The sequence below is a fragment of the Nicotiana sylvestris genome, chromosome 8 (genome assembly GCF_000393655.2).
Source record: "Nicotiana sylvestris chromosome 8, ASM39365v2, whole genome shotgun sequence".
NCBI lineage: Eukaryota > Viridiplantae > Streptophyta > Magnoliopsida > Solanales > Solanaceae > Nicotiana > Nicotiana sylvestris.
This window is the reverse complement of record NC_091064.1, coordinates 138,508,428-138,531,828: the sequence shown is the minus strand read 5'-3', so window position 1 is coordinate 138,531,828 and position 23,401 is coordinate 138,508,428. Positions and strand designations below refer to the sequence as shown.

The following is a 23,401-nucleotide window of genomic DNA, read 5'->3' as shown; positions in this document are numbered from 1 at the left end:
GGTGGTATGATGTTTTTGTGGTGGTGATGCGGCGGATGACGTGTGAAAACGGAAAAATGGGCATTTGAAGTGGTGTTTATCATGTATACATGTGCGCGTATCACATTGTGTATATATATATCCTCATATACATTGTCAGATACATCATCTTGTGGGATGTGTGATACACAATGATAAACAACGTATATCTTTCCCGTATAAGGGGTTGTTGGAAAAGATGTGTAAGGTGGGTTGAGAAAAATATGAAGAGGCAAATGCCAATTTTTTGGGGCTACGGATAACAATGCCAATTATTAGCTAAATGAGTGAGAATTGTTATTTGGAGTTATATATATGCTCCATTGTCTTAAATCCAGAATATAAGCGTAAACCGGTAAACATAGAGATTTCTATATCTTTTGATCACTTGACACCAAAACAAATCTCCAAACATGAAGTGGACCAAAAAGCATAATCTCTTTCATTTCTGACTCATATATGCACAGAAGCCTCGCCATGGATAAAACAGGAAGAGAACTCGAAACTGGCGGAAAAAATAATAATTTTGCCCTTCCTAAAATACATGAAAAACGTTACATAGCCAAGCAGATTATATGATAATTTATCCATTGATTACATCTATTTTCCAGCAACCTAAATCAACTACAAGAGATCATCATCATCATCCCCACTACTAAAGGATTCAACAAGCTCACTGTCATCATCATCTTCACCGTCGGTCACAATCTCCAATATACCAGCTCCGCCACCGAAGTCTACACCATCTACAATGAAGTCTCCGTCTTCATCCTCTTCGTCATCAAGCTCGCTCACGCTATCATCATCATTGCTGATATCATCAGCATCGCTTTCACCATCCCCATCAAGATCCGTTCCAAGGATTGCTTCCTCGTCAATGTCATCATCATCTTCTTCATCCTCTTCGCTTTCAGCATCATCAGGGTCTGAATCATCGTCTGTTGGCCGCCTCCGACCAATTTCATACACCCTAGCCGAAGAATACATCTCATCTTGGTCATCCATGGTGACCAGCCCAACAAAAGAATCAGTTGGCTCCGTCGCGAAGTCAAGGACACAACGGTCTACTGGAATGGTTGCAATGTCGGAGTAGTTGACAGCATCTACCGTCCGGAAAGCAGCAAAGAGTGGGTGTTTAACACGACGTGTCTGGAAAGCGGACATGACATCCTCAAGATTTCTCCTCAAGATGGCATATATCACATCACCACTCGCATTAAATGTTATTACTGTCTGGTCCAAAGAAGGTACACTTCGCAGAAGCCTGAAGTTCCGCAAATCCCATACCTCAGAGTTTATTATGACCTATACACAGATGAGAGTTTCAGCAAAGGTAAAACTAAAGATCCGCAAAGGTGACAATGAACTACTGTTTAAAAGATTTACCATCAGGCTTACAATATTATCCACCCAAAGGAAAATAAGTGAAATATCTTTACCTCATTGCCAGCAGGATGAAAGCCCCCGCCACCATAGTCAGTAAATTGATCAAAACGATGTATTGGGCCAGAACCACGACGATCCCATAAAACCCCATTCCAGAGAAGCATATTGTCTGATGGGCTAAAATGCACTAGAGAATACATATGTCCACGACCCGAAGGGATACTGGATGTGTCTGTAAGCTTCAGGTCCACTTGGCAGGTCTGAACGTCATATAGAAGAATCTCACGCCGGGATGGCTCTGCAGATAATGCAGCAAATGTTGTACCGGAGTTGCTAAATCGTGCAGCTTTACAACCTTCAAATGAATGCCTAGGCCCAGCCGAAACAGAAGTCGCATCCCATAACCGCACATCATGAGCACTTGAAGACAGGAGCATCTGAGTCTCACCAGAAAGGTATGACTGTAGAAGTGTCAAAGGTGCCTGGTGGCTGGTGAAGCTTTCCAAGATACTGTTGCTGTTAGAGTCAAAAATTTTCAGCTCCCCCGAATGGGTGCCAGCAGCAATTTGCGAAGAATCTCCCATAAAAGAGACACATGTCAATAAGACACCAGCATCATCCCGACATGTTCGCCAAGGTCTAAATCTACTGTAGACAAATTGTCGATCCTTACGCCTTCCGTGTGGCCCACCATTCAAACTTCTATACTCACGAGTACTAAGCCGGGATGTCACATTTGATGGTGCATCAAGGCTTCGTTTTGGTTCAGGACAGACATGAGGGTGCAAGAGCGAAAGGGGAGGTAACGTTGTGATAGGAGCAGGACATTGGCGATGCTGATGCTTCAAGTACTGAACAACCACAGAGTCCAAGGTTAAACGCTCTGCATTCAAGGGTTGTATATCACTTAGAAGACCGTGTTGAGAAGACGACACCATTGGAGTCAGCATACCATTGCTGCACAGGTTATCATCACCTTCAGTTGGAAAAGTACTTGAACCAGGTCGATTATGGATCTCTCTCACAGTAGAATTTGGTGTTGAAGGCACATTAGGATCCGATTGTAGACCGCTTCTACGGACCGCATTTGGAGTAACAGAGACTGGAGACCTGATTGCATGTTCACCAGTATTGAGTCGCTTACCTAATGGTACTGATGCACCTTCCTTCTGATCAGTCAACTTACGTTTCATTGGCAATACAATGGGAGTTTTAAACATGATGTCTGGATCTCCACCAGATTTTATTGAAGATAGAGATGGAGTTTCTGCTGTGGCTGTAGGTGTGACACACTTTCTCGCATTGAATCTGCAACCTGATGTCATTGGAGAGGTTTCAGCAGGAAGAGTTTTTGAGGACAGATTACGTGCAGATGAAAAGAAGAATGGTTTCCTTTTTGAAGAACAGAGAATCGACTCAGATTTTTGTTCGCCATCCTCATTGAGTGATGAAAGTTTCGGTTTAACTGACATGAAGCCCCTAGGTGCACGACCAGATGGCCACTGAATTTGAACTGACGACGTCTCCTGCCCAGATGTTTGATGTGCCAGAGATGACGGAGCAGCTAAAGATGGCAAAGGTGTCAGCTGAGCCTCCTGTAGAAGCATAGTTGCAGTATCTGTCAAACCAGAAGCTTCTAGGTGTTCATGGATGAGGAGTAGAAGTTCCCTGAACTCAAAGACAAAGGAGGTTAGAAACTAGTAAAGAAGGAAAAATGAAGAAAGCCGTGATCCTCAAATTTAATTGGGTTGGAGCAAACACCAATTTACCTTGCATGATATGTGATTGGAGTAGCAGCAGCGATAGCAGCTCTCTCTATACGCCTTAATGTTGGGGTAGCAGCATCTGTAGCAACTAGCGAACTTGCACGCCCGGAATTAGTTACAACCTATCAAATTGCAAAAGACACCATTGCACCGCAATTAACCAAAAAAAAAGGAAAGGAATGATAGGCAACTCTGCAGAGCACACTTGAAAGATGAATCTGTATAAGCATTCCAAAAAACTACTAATATATCACTCTCGCCATCCCAAATGTCTTGACCTACTTTTTAGATTTTTGAAATTGAAAAAATCTAAAAAGTAGGTCAAGACATTATGGACTAATACTTTTTAGATTTTTATTAACCCTGATCCTTAAATTGTAACTCCCTTTCTCCAAAAATTAAACTCAAATAAACTGATACAACTGCACATAATGAAAATAAGATGCAGCATCTTTTCCAGTTAATAGTCCATAATCTATTCAAATTTTCTCCTCACCATTTGCTTTCTAATCAAACCAACTACTCTATTCAGCACGAAATTAGTACTTAACAAATAAGTGCGAATGAAAATGAGATGCAGCATCTTTTCCAATTATTAGTCCATAATTTATTCAAATTTTCTCCTCACCATTTGCTTGCTAATCAAACCAACTACTCTATTCAGCGCGAAATTAGTACTTAACAAATAAGTGTGGGTGTGTTAATCTAAGCCAACATTAGAGCTACAGATGTATTCTTTCCAAATTATTAGTGTAATGCACATAATCACGTGTAGTCATTACCTAAGAAAGCAAGGATTAACAAAGAGTTAACAATGGAAGGGGAAATACTTAATAAGATTGACACTACATAGCTGACAAAACAAAATCCAGATGTGAATGAGTAGAAATACTTAATTGCAGGAGAAAGCCAGTGAAATTTCTCTCTCCTCTCATTTCCCATCCCCCAAAGAGATCATCAAAATGATTGTCCAATTTGTTTGCTTAAACACAGGAGAAAACCTGTGAAAATGCATCCCTGTCATAGTCCCTACCTCCCCTGCCCTCCCCCTCCCCCCCCAAAAAAAAAGGAAAAAAAGAGAGAGAGAGAGAGAGCATAAAACTCAAAATTATCATCCAACTTCTTAGTACCCAAGCCCCTATTTCCAATTCAAGTATTAAAAATTGTACAGAGAAAGAGATAGGAGTGTTTTCTTACCCCAATAAGCTCAATGGCCACCTGGGCAAGTTCTGCTTGCCATCGATTCTGTTCACTGCTGGGAGTCTGGTTTCCTGAATCCCGAATGAGTTCTGACAACTTTTTCCCAACCTAAAACCACAAAAAAGAATAATGTAACTTAGTACATTTCAACCTCACCAACACCAGAAGATAAAATCTTTTTGCACTGATGTTGCATAAGGGCATTCATGATGAATCTTGGACATTGATTTTCAGGTATACAGAAACTAAAGAAAGGTTAAAAGATCTTGACAGAAGAAGGTCCACAACTGGATACATCTTTACCCTCGTTGGCAGTGCCGTCAGTTGGAAGTCGACTTTGCAGTCGATTGTCGCTTTGTCTACGACAGAAGCAGAATACATGGCAGCAGCGGAGGCGGTAAAGGAAGCTATCTGGTTGAAAAGTTTAGTAGCGGAATTGAGTTTGGTTCAGCTGGAATCAACTCTTAGATGTGATAGTCAGAGTGCTATTCATCTAATGAAAAATCAGAGATTTCATGAGCGCACTAAACACATTGATGTCAGATTTCATTTTATTCGAGATGTTATTGATGAGGGAACTATCAAGGTCGTGAAGGTTATCACAGACGATAATGCTGCAGACATGTTGACCAAGATAGTCCCGCTCGCTAAGTTTGCACACTGCAAGGACTTGGCGGGGGTGTGCATCAACTGATGCAACTCCGAAGAGAACAGTTGCTAGGTGGAGGTGGTATGTTCAACAATGGTTTGATTCTTCTTGTTTCTTACAACGGGGTTGCCCAGTAAGCTTAGAAGTTTTGGCCAGAGTTGTTCACACGCTCGAAACGCAAACCAAGGTGGAGATTGAAAATGTTGGTTTATGTTTAGTTAACAATGGCATGCTGAAAATGTTGGTTTATGTTTAGTCAACAATGGCATGCCAATTGGAAGAGTTGGTGGAAAGAGTTGGTGTGGATGCTAGGAGGAAGCTTCCTCCTTTGATGTCACCCATGACATCAAGAGGAGGTAGTTTGATGTCACCAATGACATCAAGAGGAGGTCTTTACCTCTATAAATAGATGCACTCCTTCATTTGTAGAAACCATCCCAAAAATAATACAACACATTGTAGTGAGTAGAGAGTTAAGAGAGAAATTCTCTTAAGTGTAATTGGGAACTCTCCCCTTCCTTTGTTAATATTAAAAAGGCAACTGTTCTCTGGTGGACGTAGGATTATTTTGATCCGAACCACGTTAAATCTTGTGTTCTTTCTTTTACGTTTCCGCTAACAATTGGTATCAGAGCAACAGGATTCTTTAACGATCCAAGGAGGAAGAACAAGCAAAGATGAGTTCCATGAAGTTTGAAATTGATAGATTCAGTGGACGCAACAACTTCAATATCTGGAAGATCCAGATGATGGCGTTACTGCGGAGGGAAGGTTCAATCCATGCTATTGACGGAAAGTATCCTAAGGATATATCAGCTCCCGACAAGGAGAAGATTGAAGGGGATGCATTGAGTGCAATCCAACTATCCCTTGCACCTAACGTGCTTTGTGAAGTGAGTACGGGTACCGAAGAGACGGCCAAACAGTTATGGGAAAAGCTAGAAGGGCTATACCAAGACCGATCAGTGACAACAAGGATGTTGTTACAACGGCGTCTTCACACATTTAAGATGGGGTCAGGTACTTCGTTACAAGATCATTTAGATGCGTTCAATAAACTTGTCATGGACTTACAGATTGCAGGAATTAAAAAGGGAGGAGGAGACGCTTGCATGTGCTTTGCTATTTTCATTGACTTCAGGATATCGTGATATTGAGAATTCAATGATGTATAGCAAGGAGCCTATCAAGCTTGAGCAAGTGCGGCAGGCACTTAACTCTAGTGATGTGCGGAGGCACATTGAAGGAGATAGAGATGACCAGGCAAGTGGGCTCTTTGTGAGAGGCCGGACTAGCCAACAGGGAAAGAGCAAATCAAAGCACAGATCAAAGTCTCGTGTGAACAAGAAGAATACAGAGTGTTGGGGTTGTGGCAAGAAGGGGCACTTTGAACGAGACTGCCCAATGTCAAAGTCCAAGGAAAAGGCGAGTGCATCCACAGTTGAACAGGTACATGATTTTGATAATGATTATGTACTAACAACATCGTGTAATAATAATAGTAGTTATGGAAACAAATGGGTGTTAGACTCTGCTTGCACTCTGCATATGACGTTCCGAAAAGACTGGTTTAGCAGCTATGAGAAAAGTGGAGGAACCGTAGTAATGGGCAATAATGCAACTTGTGCAATAGTTGGCATTGGCTCAGTTCGGGTTCGCTGCCATGATGGAGTCGTGAGGACTATTACACAAGTCCGTCATGTTCCTGATCTGAAGAAGAATTTGATCTCCCTGAGTACTCTGGATGAACAAGGCTACAGGTACATGAGCGAAGCAGGAACTATAAAGGTGACTAAAGGTTCTTTAGTCATGCTGAAAGGCAAGCTGGAGAATGGCCTTTACACATTGGCCGGAAGCACCATTGTTGGCTCTGCAAATGCATCTACAGTGCAGTTATCTAATGATGACAAGGCAAGACTATGGCACATGAGACTGGGTCATATGAGCGCACGTGGACTGGAGATGTTGAGCAATCGTAACCTTTTGGAAGGTGAGAAGATCAGCACACTTGACTTCTGTGAGCACTGCATTCTAGGGAAGCAAAAGAAGGTCAGCTTCAGCACTGGCAAACACAAGACAAGAGGAGTGCTAAACTACATCCATTCAGATTTATGGGGTCCCTCTAAACTTCCATCAAAGGGCAAAAAGAGGTATCTTCTCACTTTTATTGATGATTTCTCACGAAAGGTATGGGTACATTTTTTGAAGGCAAAAAGTGATGCTTTTGAAGCATTTAAAGAGTGGAAGATTTTGGTTGAAAATCAAATGGAGCGGAAAATCAAGTATCTTCGCACAGACAATGGCTTGGAGTTTTGCAATGAAGAGTTTAATGAATTCTGCAAGGTTCATGGGATCTCAAGACATAGGACTGTCAGGCATACCCCACAGCAGAATGGAGTTGCCGAGAGAATGAACAGAACTCTTCTTGAAAAGGCTCGTTGTATGCTCCTACAAGCCAAAATGTCCAAAGTATTTTGGGCTGAAGCAGTTCACACTGCTGCTCATATTGTCAATCGATCTCCAGCATCGGCAATTGACTTTAAGACTCCGAATGAGGTATGGTCAGGTGAACCCTCTAACTATTCATACTTACGAGTATTTGGGTGTCCAGCTTATTATCACGTTAATGAAGGAAAGCTTGAACCAAGGGCTAAGAAGGCCATATTCGTAGGGTATGTGGATGGAGTAAAAGGGTACAAACTTTGGTGTTTGTCTTTACTCAAATTTATAGTTAGTAGAGATGTCACCTTTGATGAATCCTCTATACTTGATCCCCGTAAAGTTTCCGTGGAGTTTTCAGGAAACAAGAACGACGAGCAGGTGGAGCTTCCGGTGGAGCTTGCCAAGGAAAAGGATCAAGAGACTCAGGTTAAAGATGAGTCAGAAGATGTAGACCTTGAAGAACTTGCTGTCAATGAACCATACACAATTGCAAAGGGGAGGGAGAAGAGGCAAACACGAGAACCGGAACGCCTTATAGATCAAGCAAACTTGATTGCATATGCGTTCGTAGCTGCACAAGAAGAGATTAAGGATCTGGAGCCCTCCTCGTATATTGAAGCAACTTCTTGCAAGGATGTTGTACAATGGCGGTTAGCCATGACTGAAGAGATTGAGTCTCTTCACAAGAATCAGACATGGGTCTTAGTGAAAAGACAAAAGGGGAAGAGGACAGTTGGATGCAAGTGGGTCTACCGAAAGAAAGAGGGAATTCCTGAAGTGGAAGATGCTAGGTTCAAGGCGAGATTGGTTGCAAAAGGATTCAGTCAGAAGGAGGGAATTGACTACAATGAGATTTTCTCTCCAGTCGTGAAGCATAGCTCAATTCGCGTGCTACTAGCATTGGTTGCCCAATTTGACTTGGAGCTTCAACAGCTTGATGTCAAAACTGCTTTCTTACACGGTGATCTAGAAGAGACAATCTATATGGATCAGCCTGAAGGTTTCCTAGCTGAGGGAAAAGAAGATCACGTATGCCAACTAAAGAAGTCTTTGTATGGTTTGAAGCAATCCTCTAGACAGTGGTACAAGAGGTTTGATGCATTCATGACTACACATGAATTCTCAAGGAGTGCATTTGATAGCTGTGTGTATCACAAGAAGATGTCTGGTAACTCAATGATTTATTTACTGTTGTATGTTGATGATATGCTTATTGCTGCTAACAACATTACAGAGATAAATGCTTTGAAGAAACTGTTGAGTAAGGAATTTGACATGAAGGATTTAGGAGCTGCAAAGAAAATCCTTGGTATGGAGATTTCAAGAGAAGACGGTGTTGTACATCTTTCTCAGAAGAGGTATATTGAAAGGGTTCTCAAGAGATTCAATATGCATACGTGCAAGCCTGTAAGTACACCATTAGCTCCTCATTTTAAACTTTCAGAGTTACAAATGCCTCAGTCCGAGGATGAGGTGGAGCATATGTCAAAGATTCCTTATGCCAGTGCAGTTGGTAGCATTATGTATGCTATGGTATGCACACGTCCAGATATTGCTCAATCTGTAAGTGTGGTAAGTAGATACATGTCCAGCCCAGGAAAGAGGCATTGGGAAGCTGTCAAGTGGATATTGAGATATCTCAAAGGAGCTTCTGGTGTTGGTCTGACCTTTCGAAAAAGTGGTGGAGGTATTTCAATTCTCGGTTATGTAGATTCTGACTATGCAGGAGATCTTGACAGAAGAAGGTCCACAACTGGATACATCTTTACCCTCGTTGGCAGTGCCGTTAGTTGGAAGTCGACTCTGCAGTCGATTGCCGCTTTGTCTACGACAGAAGCAGAATACATGGCAGCAGCGGAGGCGGTGAAGGAAGCTATCTGGTTGAAAGGTTTAGTAGCGGAATTGAGTTTGGTTCAGCTGGAATCAACTCTTAGATGTGATAGTCAGAGTGCTATTCATCTAATGAAAAATCAGAGATTTCATGAGCGCACTAAACACATTGATGTCAGATTTCATTTTATTCGAGATGTTGTTGAAGAGGGAACTATCAAGGTCGTGAAGGTTATCACAGACGATAATGCTGCAGATATGTTGACCAAGATAGTCCCACTCGCTAAGTTTGCACACTGCAAGGACTTGGCGGGGGTGTGCATCAACTGATGCAACTCCGAAGAGAACAGTTGTTAGGTGGAGGTGGTATGTTCAACAATGGTTTGATTCTTCTTGTTTCTTACAACGGGGTTGCCCAGTAAGCTTAGAAGTTTTGGCCAGAGTTGTTCACACGCACGCTCGAAACGCAAACCAAGGTGGAGATTGAAGGTGTTGGTTTATGTTTAGTCAACAATGGCATGCCAATTGGAAGAGTTGGTGGAAAGAGTTGGTGTGGATGCTAGGAGGAAGCTTCCTCCTTTGATGTCACCCATGACATCAAGAGGAGGTAGTTTGATGTCACCAATGACATCAAGAGGAGGTCTTTACCTCTATAAATAGATGCACTCCTTCATTTGTAGAAACCATCCCAAAAATAATACAACACATTGTAGTGAGTAGAGAGTTAAGAGAGAAATTCTCTTAAGTGTAATTGGGAACTCTCCCCTTCCTTTGTTAATATTAAAAAGGCAACTGTTCTCTGGTGGACGTAGGATTATTTTGATCCGAACCACGTTAAATCTTGTGTTCTTTCTTTTACGTTTCCGCTAACAGTTCTGATAATGCTTGGATTTGTCTCAAAAAGGACTTGTCAATATATTATCTTTTGTAGATAAGGTGTGCCACAAATATCTCCTCTTCTGACAGCCCATGTTAATAGAAATACAAACCAAATGGGAATCCATTAACCATTATCGAGAATATGACCATAAGTATGCAATGATGGATCCATATTCTCTAACTTTCACCCCAAACCAAATCTTACAAAAGAGAGTTCATAAGATCATATGTTATTCCTATGTCCAAGCCTGCACAATCCCTAATGCTCTTCGGTCTAGAACCCACGACCTTATTTGCAACAACTCCCATCTAGGATTTGTCTTCCACCCTGGCAACAACTTAGTGATGTTGCAAGTACCCATGCAATGATCTTGTAAACATTGCTACTACGATAATAGGTCAATAATCCTTTTCATCCATTGCAAAATCCAAAGTGGAGTCTGGCTACAAGTTGTGTCCTCTTTTTCTGGGATAGAGTGAGTACCTCATTTATATAGATACTTCTATTTTAATGCCCCTTCATGCATAGGTCTGGTTCTTTTTCTTGGCAAAGAATGTGAAACATTTTGTTGATCAACCATTCAAAATTTCACAAACTAAAACCATACTTACACATCTGGAAGATGCTCTCTCTGACAGCTTAACATTTAGATGAGCTGGCTACGAAATTCAACATGATATTAGAGCGTGCAGAGGTCCTAACAAGTATTACTAGCACCCGCTATAAAAGAAAGTGAGACATGATTGACCCATAAAAAGGTATCAGATCCACACCTGAAGGCGTGGGAAAGACCCAAAAATAAATAAATTCAAATGTATCATGTCTAACATATTAAAATTTCAGATGACGTGGGTTATACAACAAAACAATGACTGAGGAGTTAAGGCTTCTTTCAAGATGCAACACCTCTAAGAATAAGAAAAAATCAACTTACACCGCTTCCCAAAAAACAGTGGAGAAGGCTAGAGTGAAACCATTACTACCGCGCCTTGTCCCTAGCATAATTCCACACTGCTTCCTGCACCTTCTTTCTCAAAAATCCGCCCTAAGAGCTTAATTCTTCATCGAAATTGATTTCCTTAAAGGTAATGCATTCATTACTTGGTCTCCCCTCCTCGTTTTCTCCATAGCTGGACGGGTAGTAATATGTGATGCCTTCTTTGATTCACTCTCCCCTTCCAACATGTTTTAATCTATCTAGAATTTTAAATAAAGTTGTTTATCCTTTGTGCATTTGGCGGCGTAAGAACCTAGTATTCTTTACACCACTTCTGCTCCCAGCTTATCTCTAGAGCTATCAGCATCCATCCTACTTTGCGCTTTAACCTAGTTTAATCCAACGATCTTAATTCTTGCATCAGACTTAAATGTATGTGTTTCACCTTACCAAACAATTCCACATTCCACTGTTTGGATATAATGTGAAGCCCCTGTTTGCCCCCCTTATCGTCGGCACTGATCGGTTACATCTTGTTCCTACCACCGCCAAGTCAGGAACATTTCAGTAGAACGGAATGGACCCTGCAAGACTCTTTCCTTTTTTTTTGGGGGGGGGGGGAGGGGGCGGGGTAAGGACTCTTTCCTGTTTTCACAATTTTGGAAAACTTCCAGCTATCAAGGAAATGAAAAGCTATGTGATATCAACATCAACAACAACAAACCCAGTGTAATCCCATAAGGAAAAGCTATGTGACATAAAAGGAGAAAAAGGCCGCACCTCCTCAATAGACTAAAACGAAAGAATTTCTCAGAGCAACCCCCAAGTTCCAATCACAGAGTCTAACGAGTTTAGCTTTGCAGCTAATCTAGACTAGGGCACCCCTGGAATGTAAATCTCTCCAACTATAATTTCACCAATTCCTTAAACCTTCCGGTTACAACCACATATTTTTGGTTCAAAAAAGGAGATTCTCCAACTTATTCTACCAGTATCTAAAAGCATAGGGCAATGATCTGAAACAAGTCCAGCAGATTTCTCCTTTTACTTGCCCCGTCTTTTTTCTTTTTGTTGGATGCATACCCTTTTCCCTTGTCCGTTGGACCATCTTCTGGTTTAACACCATACGTTACATTAAGCACCAGTGTGTCAAACTAGAATCTTTTACTGAGTTCCAGTCAAGCCAGCACTATACCTTCATGAGAGCAACTGGTGCAGATACCGGTGGTTTCAGATATAGCAAATGGTTGGAAATGCATCCACGGGTAGCTTCCAATTGAGTATTTATTTTCAAACCCAATATTTCCATGATTGAAATCCCTTACTCGGCTCAATGTTCTTAAGAATTTAGCACTTCTACAAAGGATAGATAAAAGGCAGCAACAGTTTTGGAGAACTGTCCCTCTATGCGTCATTGCATCTTTTGGTTGATACGGTTGGAAAGTAACAAGTCATGCTTTGAAGGACAGGGAAGTGATGTCTGTGGAATTAAGAACAAAAGGATCTTCACAATTTATACTTTTGGTGTAAGAGTAGCAGACTGGAAAATGTAGAAGAATACTAGGATTTTGTAGAGATGCTTTGGGGGGATACTGTAATAGGCTGCGTTCGAGCCTTCTGTCATGTACCTTTGTGTACCATCTTGGTACTTTATTCATTGAAACCTTTACCTTTTATAAAAAAATAAGAAGAATTTAGCAGCTTTCCATTTGCTGAACTGACTGATTTCAACTACGGATCAACCCTTTAACCATTTCAAGAAACACTGAAGGTAAAAAGTGTTAGAATAAATATAACTACAGCCAAAATCACATACACCAGTTATTACAATCAACCCTTGAAATCAACGATGTCAACCATGCGGGAAATTGGAGACAGAAAAATGGATATAGATTCTTTTTTAGGCACAAAACGCAAACATTCAAATAGGTATATTGTGTGTGGTACTTCACGTTCATTTTCATTTTCCTTTCTTAGTTTATTTAGCAGGGGTCAAAATGAGTAGACCAAGGTGAGCCTACCTGAAGTTTTGTTAATATGTGTGCAATTGTATCATCTCTTGCTAAACCAAGAAGTACTCGGCAAGCAAGAGCACGAAGACAGTCAATTGCAGCTGGAGGAGTAACAATCCGGGGCTGGAGGAGCTGCAGGAGGACCTTAATACCATTGTTGGCCCGAACAGCTTCTCTGGCTTGGCGGTATCCTTGTTCCAGCTGAGCAGCAAGGCCAGCACAACCAGCTCCAACACCTAATGAAATTCTCCGTTCTCCAACTAATCCTGAAGCCACTGTAGACACAGGCGCTTGAGAAGTACCACTGACCGCAGATGTGCCAGGAACTGCTGCGCCTCCACGGTCAGGTATAGTAGATTCTGCATTCCTTTCTCTATTTTCATTCTGGCTGGAGACATTAACAGCTCTATCTGGAATAAGCCGCTCAGCATTTCTGTCCCTGGTCTCACTCCTTTCTGGATTCCGTTCTCTGGTCTCCCCACCAGGAACATTTGCAGATTGGTTAGCAATGGTTTGCTGTGCTTGAGTAGATACAGATGGTTTGTTGCTGATTGAAGGTGGGGGACACACGAGACAGACCAACACATTCAATGCTGCTTCAACAATCTACCAATATCAAAATAAATGGATAAGCATCTGAATTGCATAATGAGAGAATGAGAAGAGTTCATTGAGACTATACCTCAGGTTCTACATAACCAACACTGTTTGCTGCATCCAATATAACAGCTATACCCACACGATCATTGCTTAATGTTGCATTTACAATAAGTTTACGGCTGTAAGGTACTAAAGTGACAATATGAAGTACACCGAGAGCATACTGAAGCAAGTCATGCAAATAACGCTCAACAGGTGGAGCCTACATTTGAAAATATAGTAAGTAAAGCAGAAAGCATATGCAAGTAGAAAGAATGAACGGTTTTATAGAAGCATGTACTACCTACCTGACATAATTCCAACATCGTAATGTGCCCATTGGAACTTAAAAACTTGTCGACTACAGGCCAGCGGGCCCTGACAAATGCAGGACCAAGTTTTCGATCTTTCTGTATTAAACGGTGAACTGCATCCATAGCCTCATTACTAATGTCAAGGGGCTTATACGCAGCCCTAACACTTGGGATATTTCGGGCAGCACTGCGAACACTTTTATTAGGACGAATTGAATCCGCCAGCAAGAGAAGATGTGCTCTGAAGTACTGGCGAAGAGCGACACAGGTGTGATATGCTATCTGCTTCTCAGATGCTGTCAGCACCTCTGGTGGTGATCTATCACTTCGTAATGACCCTGAAGCAGTTAATGCCCCAGAAGAAACTCCAGATCTCACTGCTGCAGCATCATGCAAAAGATTAAGCATTTTCTGTAATCCATCCTGAGCATCAAAAGCATCTAGAACAGCTCTGAAAACAAATGCAGCTGCAAAAAATAAAGCAGCATTTTTTCTGGCTTGATCTTGAGGACATTCAAGAAGCTGAAGTGCCACCTCAACCACCTGATGAATAATGTTTGAAGGAAGGGCACAAACACGTTCCATTATTCCCTGTGAAATCATTTATCAGAAGTTAAGGACTTCATTCAGTCAGCAACTAAAATTTCTAGAGCCATAATGAATCAAGATTTATTTTAATAGGTCATTGTGAATCAAGATTCAGGGTATACCTAACCAAAATATAACATTAAAAGGAGTAAAGAAATGGAGAGAGACAGTTACCTGAATTGACCCTATAGCGAATAAGCATGAAGAAAGACCACAGAAAGTCTGAGGAGCTCTTGGGACAGCAAGCAATTTTTGCATGCCACCACGATCCACAAATACTGCAGCAAATTTCCGATGTGTGGCCAAAGCACATATTAGCTTCAGAACATCAGGCAAAAGAAGCGAAATCTTGCCCCCCTCTTTATGTTTGGAATTGCGCTGCAACAGCGCAATACACACGTCGACTCCTTTTTCGTGCAACACAGGTCCAAGTACTTCAACATACTCTCCCAAAATAACAAGACACTGGATGCAGAACTTCTCTCTCAACTTTGCAAGAGAGTCGCTATCCAGTATGAAGAATTCATCGACATCCTCATTTGCTTCTTGTGCTGTTGCTTTAATATCTTGTGATTCACCTTCAGAAATAGCACTCCTACAATGTCTCAGCACCACATTACTATAGGTTAACTGTAAATCACGGAAAGTAGCAGATGAAGGCAAAATAAAATGTCTTTCCCAGTCATCAATTGGGGATGGCTCATACACAAAAATAACACACCAACCTTGAAGCTTCAACTGCAATACCAGCATCAATGACTGTGGATGCAGCTTTTGAAGCAGCCAAAACTGCAGCCTCGTCATCATTTGTCTTCTTAAACTCCTGAGATATGTAGGGATGGTGTTAAGATAAAATCAACAAAGACTCTGTAAAATACTACACAGGATAAGAACTGAAGACAAACCTCATAAGCAGCATTCTTGACTACTTCTGCAGCAGCATCACCAGCTGCTTTAATGGCTTCGATTGGAGCATTAGCTGCTTTTGCTTCTGTTTCAGCAGCTCTAACAGCTTTTTTCACCAGGTCAGTGATATCCTTGGAGCCGACTTTACATTCTAGGAAACATTCATCATTTTCATCCCTCTCCATCACAAAACCATCAACATTAGTCCTACTCGGATTCTTCTTGCTATCTGGTGCTCTTATTGATTCTTGATTTCGGATTAAATTTCTGCTCCGAGATTGCCCACCCAATCTATTTGTGGACCCAGGAGATGTCAAAGCTGCTTCATTCTCTGGAAGACCCTCAGTAACCCTTCCTCGTCCTCTGTGTCTTGTCCACCCACGATTCACCCTGCGTCTTGATAAGTCATCTCTAGCATTCTCATCATGATCTTCTTCCCTTAGGGATCTGTTACCAGACTTTGCCTTTCCCTCACGTAAATCTCTGATATGCCATCTTTCTTCACCATCTACATCTGCCTGATAATTATCCTCATCAACAGCCATAGAATCAGGTGGCTCTTCATCAGTCCAACGTTCATCCCCACGCATATGCTTACTGGCACTTCTATCGCGGTCCTTATCCATAACTTGATCACCATGAAATCCATCTTCCGCTACTCTGGTACTATCCAAGTGAGAACTTTCTGCAACTTGCCGCAATCTAGTTCTACATTCCTCTCTAGCTCTTACACCAGTACCTGTTGATGATGCTTTGCCATCCACCAATGCCGTTGCATCCCTTTGGCTTGTGGTGGTCTCCCCTAAAATTCTAATCCGAAGATAGCGCATAACTTTTGCTGGGAGCCCAGATGTTAACACATCTTCAACTACTTGACCACCACTACCATCAATGGAGCAAATAATGAACATGACTGAAACACGAGATGTGTCATAAAACCAATAAAGATATGGGCGTAAGAGCATACCTCGCCAAGCATACAGCAAGAAGTCCAGTAGAGTAGGTCTTCAGCATCTCAGAATCAGACGACCTCCGATCACCTGACTCATGCTTCCAATAATGATCATCACCGGACAATCTGGTTGTGTCATCCATTGTCCAGCTTTTTAGATTTTCCAGCACAGTGTCTTCAAAAACATGTGGATACTGGATTCCATTTGCTATGTATTAATCTACATGCATAACAATGACAAAAACAATCCTTTAAATAAAATAATCAAGAAAAGAACTTTACCATCCAAGTTAGTGAACAGCTAAAAAGCAGCCTTGTAGCAGCAGCCTGCACAGAAACTGAATATCTCCTCTCAGATAGGAATTTTGAAGATATCAGTTCAAAGAATTCATCATTGTCCTGCAGGACGATGGGAAGTGAGTAGTTAATATTGTGACACACTGGTATACGAGGTGCAGATACAAATGACAAAGAAGAAAAGGAAGAGCTACTATAGCTTACCCGGATAAGGTTTCCTAGTCGTCCAACGCTATGGGAAGACCGACTGTTATTAGAGGCAGAATGACCACTCTCTTCCATGTATCTGCTTTTGAAAAAGTGAAAAAATCTGTCATTGTCTTGTTCCAGCCGGTGAGACAAAGCATTGATGTGTTTACCTCTGACAAGAGGCGGATGTATTGAATAATGCAAGCAGGAAACAAGACCTAGCCCCACTATGTTAAAGTTGATTAAGGTCAACTATCATGTTTTTTCAATATATTTCCAAAAGTAGGGAATAATAGTAGGAAGGTACTGACTTAAAATTAAATAAATTTGATAATAAAAAATGAAGAGAAAAGAGGCAAAGGTAGAAAATTATTCATAATATCATGTAGCACTTGCTACAGGATAGAGCCATGGTTAACTTTGTTAGTTCTCTACAAAATCTGTGACAATTAATTTTTCTGTATACAGATGTTTCATACCAGCATCCTCTTGATGCTGATATATAAAACTTCATCTTGCTTATAAAAGAAAATGCCATGTAGAATTATCAAATTGCTAGTGATAACTTCCGGATACCCATCTTAAAACTGTGATGAAATAAAATAGCACTCTACCTTTCAACTTGCTGGTCCAAACACATCATGCAATGTAACAAGGATTTACAGCAGTTTCTAACAAGCATAATTCGCATTCTCTTTTTTTTAATGAAAAGGTAGAGACCATCCGCATAATTTCAAACATAGAAACAATTAAGAAACATGAATATTATGCGGCACTAATATAAAACCACAACAAAGACAAGATCCACATACTCCAATATACTGCATTCTTCATCATAAAAAAGGACACCGGGCGCAACTATACTAAAAATGCAATTGAACTAGTTCCACCTCCCCCATTCCCTTCATTACTGATGGGTACCAGTGCTCAGGTCCTTTACTGAAGCAAGCATAAAACCTTTACGCACAAAGGAAGTAATTAAAAGAAGTCAACTTAAAGATCAAAAAGTATCAGTCAAACTGACCACTGCAGCAAGAAACTAAAAGCAATGCCAATTGTCACAAAGAACCCAAAGCTTAGGAAAATACAGTTAGACCTCCAGTATCCTGCAAGCGCTACGTATACACGATACTAGTCATGATGATCGTTTTGATTCAAAATTCATAACTTCATCATATGCACCTTTAAGTAATATTTATTAATACATGTAAATGTTAGAGTTCAAAGCGTACAAGTAGATATGAAAGGTTAAATTAACAAAAGGAAAGATGATCAATGATGCAAGAAGTGCTTTTCACAGAACGTATGTCAGTTTAATAAAATAGTAAAAATAGATGTAGAAACCCATTAAGGTACCCATGTTTGTACATAATCAGCTTTATCCGCAAAACTTTTCGTTGCTGAATCAACAGCCACTTAAAGAGTACGATTTATTATCTAACTTCAGTTTTCACTCCAAAACCACCCACATTGGACATAGTCATAATTGAATTTTTGAAATTCACATAAGAAGGGTCTTCTTAGTTTGTCAACTTTATACACTATCTATACTGATTAGATGTAATAATAAGTAGTATGTGTATGCTATTCGGTCCACTATCTTGAGGGCGTCTCATATACAAATATATTCTCATATAGCCAATCTACGTTCAAATTCTCAACTATATTCGACCAAAGACTTGTTTTTCTTTGTTTTTCCCCTAAAATCAGCTACAAATATGTGCTATGGAAGTTCTCAAACATGCGAAAATATCATTCAAAGCGGAAACATAATTTATAAACAAAAATGACTGGAAAAATTGTTAAATATAGAACATAAATTCTTATTATTCATCCCTCAGAATCCCAAGCTTCTACACTAAAATATACATTTTAATTTTAATCAACATAATTGGAGAAGTAATCTTTAAAAAACATTTCGTATTCTTCTTCCATTTCATAAGAAATCTTTCCCCATCAATCAAAAAAGTTTCGTAATACACATTCATCGAAGGAAACCTTAATAATTACACCATAAGAAACTAACACCCACATAAAATTCCGAAGATAATTAAGTTCTTCGTACTTTTAGAAAAGTAATTTCAATCACATTAGCCAAACCCCAAAGATTAAACACTGAAATTTATATTTAAACACGACCATAATTGGACAAACAATTGTCGAGAAATAACAATCTTTATTTTTCATTTAATAACAATTTCACTACACTTACATGTCCTTTTCCCCATCTTTCCTTTTTTCCATCCAATTCAAAAAACGACATGACAAGAGAAAATAACACATCTAACAGAATCTTAACAATGAACTACAATCCGTCGAAAAATAAAGTTTCCATAACATCCTTCAAAATTCAAGTTTCAAAACAAATAATAGATTTTTAATTGTACTTCCAACCGATAAATTATCTTTACAATGGCTGGTACTGGCCTCCCCGTGATCCGCCAACACACCGATAGTAGAAGCGCCAAATATATTAACAGACAAAATCCAAGAGTGAAAAGAAAGTGTCATAGGGGTTTTTGATTTTTCACGAGAATAAAACTAAAAGGTGGCATCTCTTTGTGGTATTCTTCAAAAGAGGCGTATGGAGTGTTGGCTTACTTTGTAGGCATTAATTTTTTTATTAATAAAAAAGGGTAATTAATAAAAAGGGAATTAAGTCAAGGGTATTCTTGTAACTTGACTTTTAAATTATGGGCTTCATGCTTTTGCTATATATATAGAGAGAGAGAGAGAGACACACTCACACAAATTAGGTGAATTAGAAATGTTCTCAAGAAAACAGATTTGGTCTTCTCCTTTAGATATGGAGGGGCAGATTGAGATAGGCAGAAGATTACAATTGACCCAATTCCAAATAGCAAAATGGTTTCACGAAGATGAGTAAGTTCAGTATTTCACGCCAATATAGAAGACATGTTGCACTAAGAACCCAATAACAAACCAAATCATTTCGCAACCAGCACTGAAAACATTAAAACTAAATAAAATCATATCGGACCAGTGTGCCCCAATAATCATAACTAGAAACAAGATAATTAGCAAAGGCACGACATCACAACTCCCAATAATCCACTATATTGTTATTTTTCTGTTATAAGGCTTCTTACTGTTTTTTAAAAGGCTTGTTTACTACATTTAGATTATCTTTTATTTTTTATGATCATGCTGTCTAGGCATTAACCAGGCAAAATTCAGAAGAAAGAAAAAAATAAAAAACAAAGACCAGCATAGGTGCATGTAACAGAACTTAACTACCCTGTTATTATATATAGGAGGTATTAAAATGACATTCATGTGTCTCATTGCTTATCTGCTTGCTAAATGCTAAACCATCTGTACCATTTTGAACGATTAAAATTCAACATCAATAACCACACGGCCAACACGCACACACATACTGCCGAGTAGAATTTTTTTCTGTGCATCAATATAATCCGTAAAACCCAAAAAATCGAACTTCAATTCAAATATAACACAAAATTCACTTCACTAAAGCTCCACAATTCTGAATACCCAAAGAAATCAACAAATGAAACTGTACCTGGATTCTTGAGTTTCAAAAAGAGAAGAAAGGGCATGGATAGTATTAGGGTTAGGGTTATCAGGCGCAGCAGTGATTTTCTCCATAAAAGCTTGTGCTTTCATGATCAACTCATCATTCTCCGCCTCTTCTTCATCTTCCTCTCCTCCTCCACCCGTTTCTTCTTCTTCCTCCTGATCCTCCGCTGGCGTCGTCTCCGGACGCCGCTCCTCCTCCCCCTCCGCCGCCGCCAATGATTGTTGTTGGGGCCGCCCCTCCTCCATATTAAAATAAAATCAACAAAAAGTTCAAAAAACTAGGTTTTTCAAATAGTGTGTGAGAAAGCGTTTGCTTTAGGTTTGAAGTGTTTCTGTAAATGTAAGTATGTTTTCCAGTGTAGAAGAAGAGAGTACAAAAAGAGCCCTCGCCACCATGCTTCTTCTCTGTTATATGAACACGGGGGAAGGAAAGTCTCAAGAATCATTCGAGCCGAATTCTTCTTGACCCGACCCTTAATAAAGAGCCCAACTGCGTAAGCCCGATGCTTTTAATGGGGAAACTGCAAAAATAGCCGTTTTTAGGACCCTTATTTAAAAAGAAGTTAAATGTATAATCGCCCTCCAAAATAATAGCGGATAACTTTTTGTATATTAATAAATAATATATATATATATATATATATATATATATATATATATATTGTATGCATGCAAGGGTTGTTTGAATTGGTTGGGTGAGTGATTTCCTATGTAGGATATGTGGGATCATTTCCCCTCATCAGTAGCCTCCTTAGTCAAAGCTCGTTGCACCGGACTTATCTAGTGCGGTTTTATATCTCCTATGTGGTTTGCAAGTTATTGCACAGTGAGTAGATTATCCAGTGCGCATCTGAAGGGTAGTGGTTGTGGATTTCCAAAGAATTTTTCAAAAATATATATATAACATACATATTTTATACATAATAAGTGCGTATATTTTTATATATTTAGCGATTATAATTATTTTTGGCTGAGCGATCAAATGTGTGAAAATCCTTTAGAAAATATCCAAAATTTATAGAAAAATTTTAAAGTTTGGCTGCCTCACAATCAACTTAGACCCCGACGGATTGGATTGAAATCGCGGTTCTAAAGTCTCAAAATGCATACCTTGAAACTCATCCAAAGCTTAATTTTAGACCTAAGTTTGAAGTTTCATTGCATTTTAAATTTAGATGTGAAAACTTTGTAAAACTAACTTCAGACTCAACGATCGAAAGAAGAATAAGAAGAAGCATTAGCATGCATGAGCAATCCAAATTTACCAAAACTGATTAAATTTTGAATAATTTTTAATAAGTTGATATATTTTAAATACGAGTTGTGTCAGCACGTGATTTTTGCCTCACATGAATTACTCCAAAAAAATTCTCAAAATTAGGCCTTTTCTTTAATTATGTGTTATTCTAGGAATTACTGTGCAATTTTCTTGATTGTTTGCATATTTAATTTTAATAATGCATTAAAAAATATCAAAAATATAGCATTTGCACTTAGGATTTGATTTTACATTTTTGGTTAATTTAGTAAAATGTTATTTTTACAAAAATGAAAAATTCACAAAAAATAACGTACTTTACATTTTTAAGTATTTAATGTCAATTGTGTGACTCTCTTTTAATTTAATTATTTGAGTTAGTTAGTTTTTAGGATAATTTGGTCAAGGTTTCTTTTTATTAGAAGGAAAATTGAAAAGAAAAATAAAAATAAGAAAGGAAAACAAGAAATTAGGAATGTGAGACCATTTTTAATTAAATCCATAAGCCCAATTCCATTTTCCCGGTTAAATCCAATTAACCCAGCCCAACACAAACCCCATACCGGGTCCAAACGTCCACTCTCTGAGACCATCGAAATGACGTAGTATAGGGACAGAACTACGTCGTTTCGATCTCAACGGATCTCAACCGTCCGTTCATCTATATCGAACGATCCAAAGCTTTCTTCACAACCCGACCCATTCCTACCCGGACCGCCCCAGTTGAAACCAAAACGACCCCGTTTCCATTAATGATCTAATCAGAGCCGTTGGATTCCAATCATCCAACGACCCTAATTAAATCAAACATTTTCAATATATCAACCCCCCCAAACTCGGCCATTCCCATCTCATTCCCCCCATCTCTTCAGAGACCTAACAGAACGCCACCATGAACCGCCGCCTCCCGCCCACCGAAAATCGCCTCACGGCGGTTCCGGTGGCCCAAACAGCCCCAAATTAACACCGTTGATTCTCCTTCGCCTCATCATCTCAAATCCCCAAACTGTTCCTTTCGAGTCACGGCCAAAATCGTCGAATCTTCGATCGAAATTTGACCCCCGAACCCTAATTAACCTAATCTCCTCCATATTTACACCATAGAATCTCCTCACTCCCCTCTTTCCGAATCCATGAACCTTATCCCTCGAATATCCTGGGAATCCCTCGAATATGGATTTAATGAAACGAAACCTAAATCCCAAAATCCAAATTATTATGTGTTTAAAGGTTTGAGGTCAAAATCGACCTTAGTTGTGTGTTCTCAGTCGAGAACACTCGATTAAGGTTTATTCCGACCACAAATTCTAAGATCATTGAAGGTCTAGTTTGAGACGGTATTCAATCAATCTTGGTAGGTATTCCTGGTTTTAATTTTTTTTTTCTTTCTATTTTTTCTTTTATTATTATCTTCTTCTACTCCTTTCTGTTGTTAGAATGTTATTTGGTCAGTTGTTCTATGATTTTGTTTTTAGTTGAATTCTTTTCGAATTAATAGGTTGTTTGTTGATTTCATTTGGTTTTTGTTTTGTTGCTCAGTAGTTTAAACTCGTATAACAGTAGTTCTTGAATTGATT

The 23,401-nt window shown here is 39.7% G+C and overlaps 1 protein-coding gene across 1 annotated transcript; it reads right to left on the bottom strand.

Moving 5' to 3' along the window:
* Nucleotides 1-437: 437 nt before the first annotated feature.
* On the bottom strand, nt 438-21,023 carry LOC104219524 (DDB1- and CUL4-associated factor homolog 1). Its single transcript, XM_070152792.1, has 14 exons — nt 20,550-21,023; nt 17,021-17,102; nt 16,802-16,918; nt 16,535-16,713; nt 15,567-16,449; nt 15,387-15,484; nt 14,836-15,256; nt 14,068-14,664; nt 13,803-13,982; nt 13,130-13,726; nt 4,368-4,478; nt 3,174-3,292; nt 1,458-3,072; nt 438-1,323 (listed from the first exon to the last, which is right to left on the bottom strand). The coding sequence occupies exons 1-14, from the start codon at nt 20,810-20,812 to the stop codon at nt 643-645; spliced, it is 5,943 nt and encodes a 1,980-aa protein (XP_070008893.1). The 5' UTR covers nt 20,813-21,023; the 3' UTR covers nt 438-642.
* Between the last annotated feature and the right edge of the window lie 2,378 nt (nt 21,024-23,401).

Bases quoted from the DNA above. Each gene is read 5' to 3' on its own strand.
- LOC104219524 (XM_070152792.1), bottom strand. From the start codon at position 20,812: ATGGAGGAGGGGCGGCCCCAACAACAATCATTGGCGGCGGCGGAGGGG. The intron at 14,665-14,835 runs GTAACTGTCTCT...ATGATTTCACAG, and splicing joins TCGCTATAGGGTCAATTCAG to GGAATAATGGAACGTGTTTG. The intron at 4,479-13,129 runs GTAGGCTCACCT...TTGTGGTTTTAG, and splicing joins ACATATTAACAAAACTTCAG to GTTGGGAAAAAGTTGTCAGA.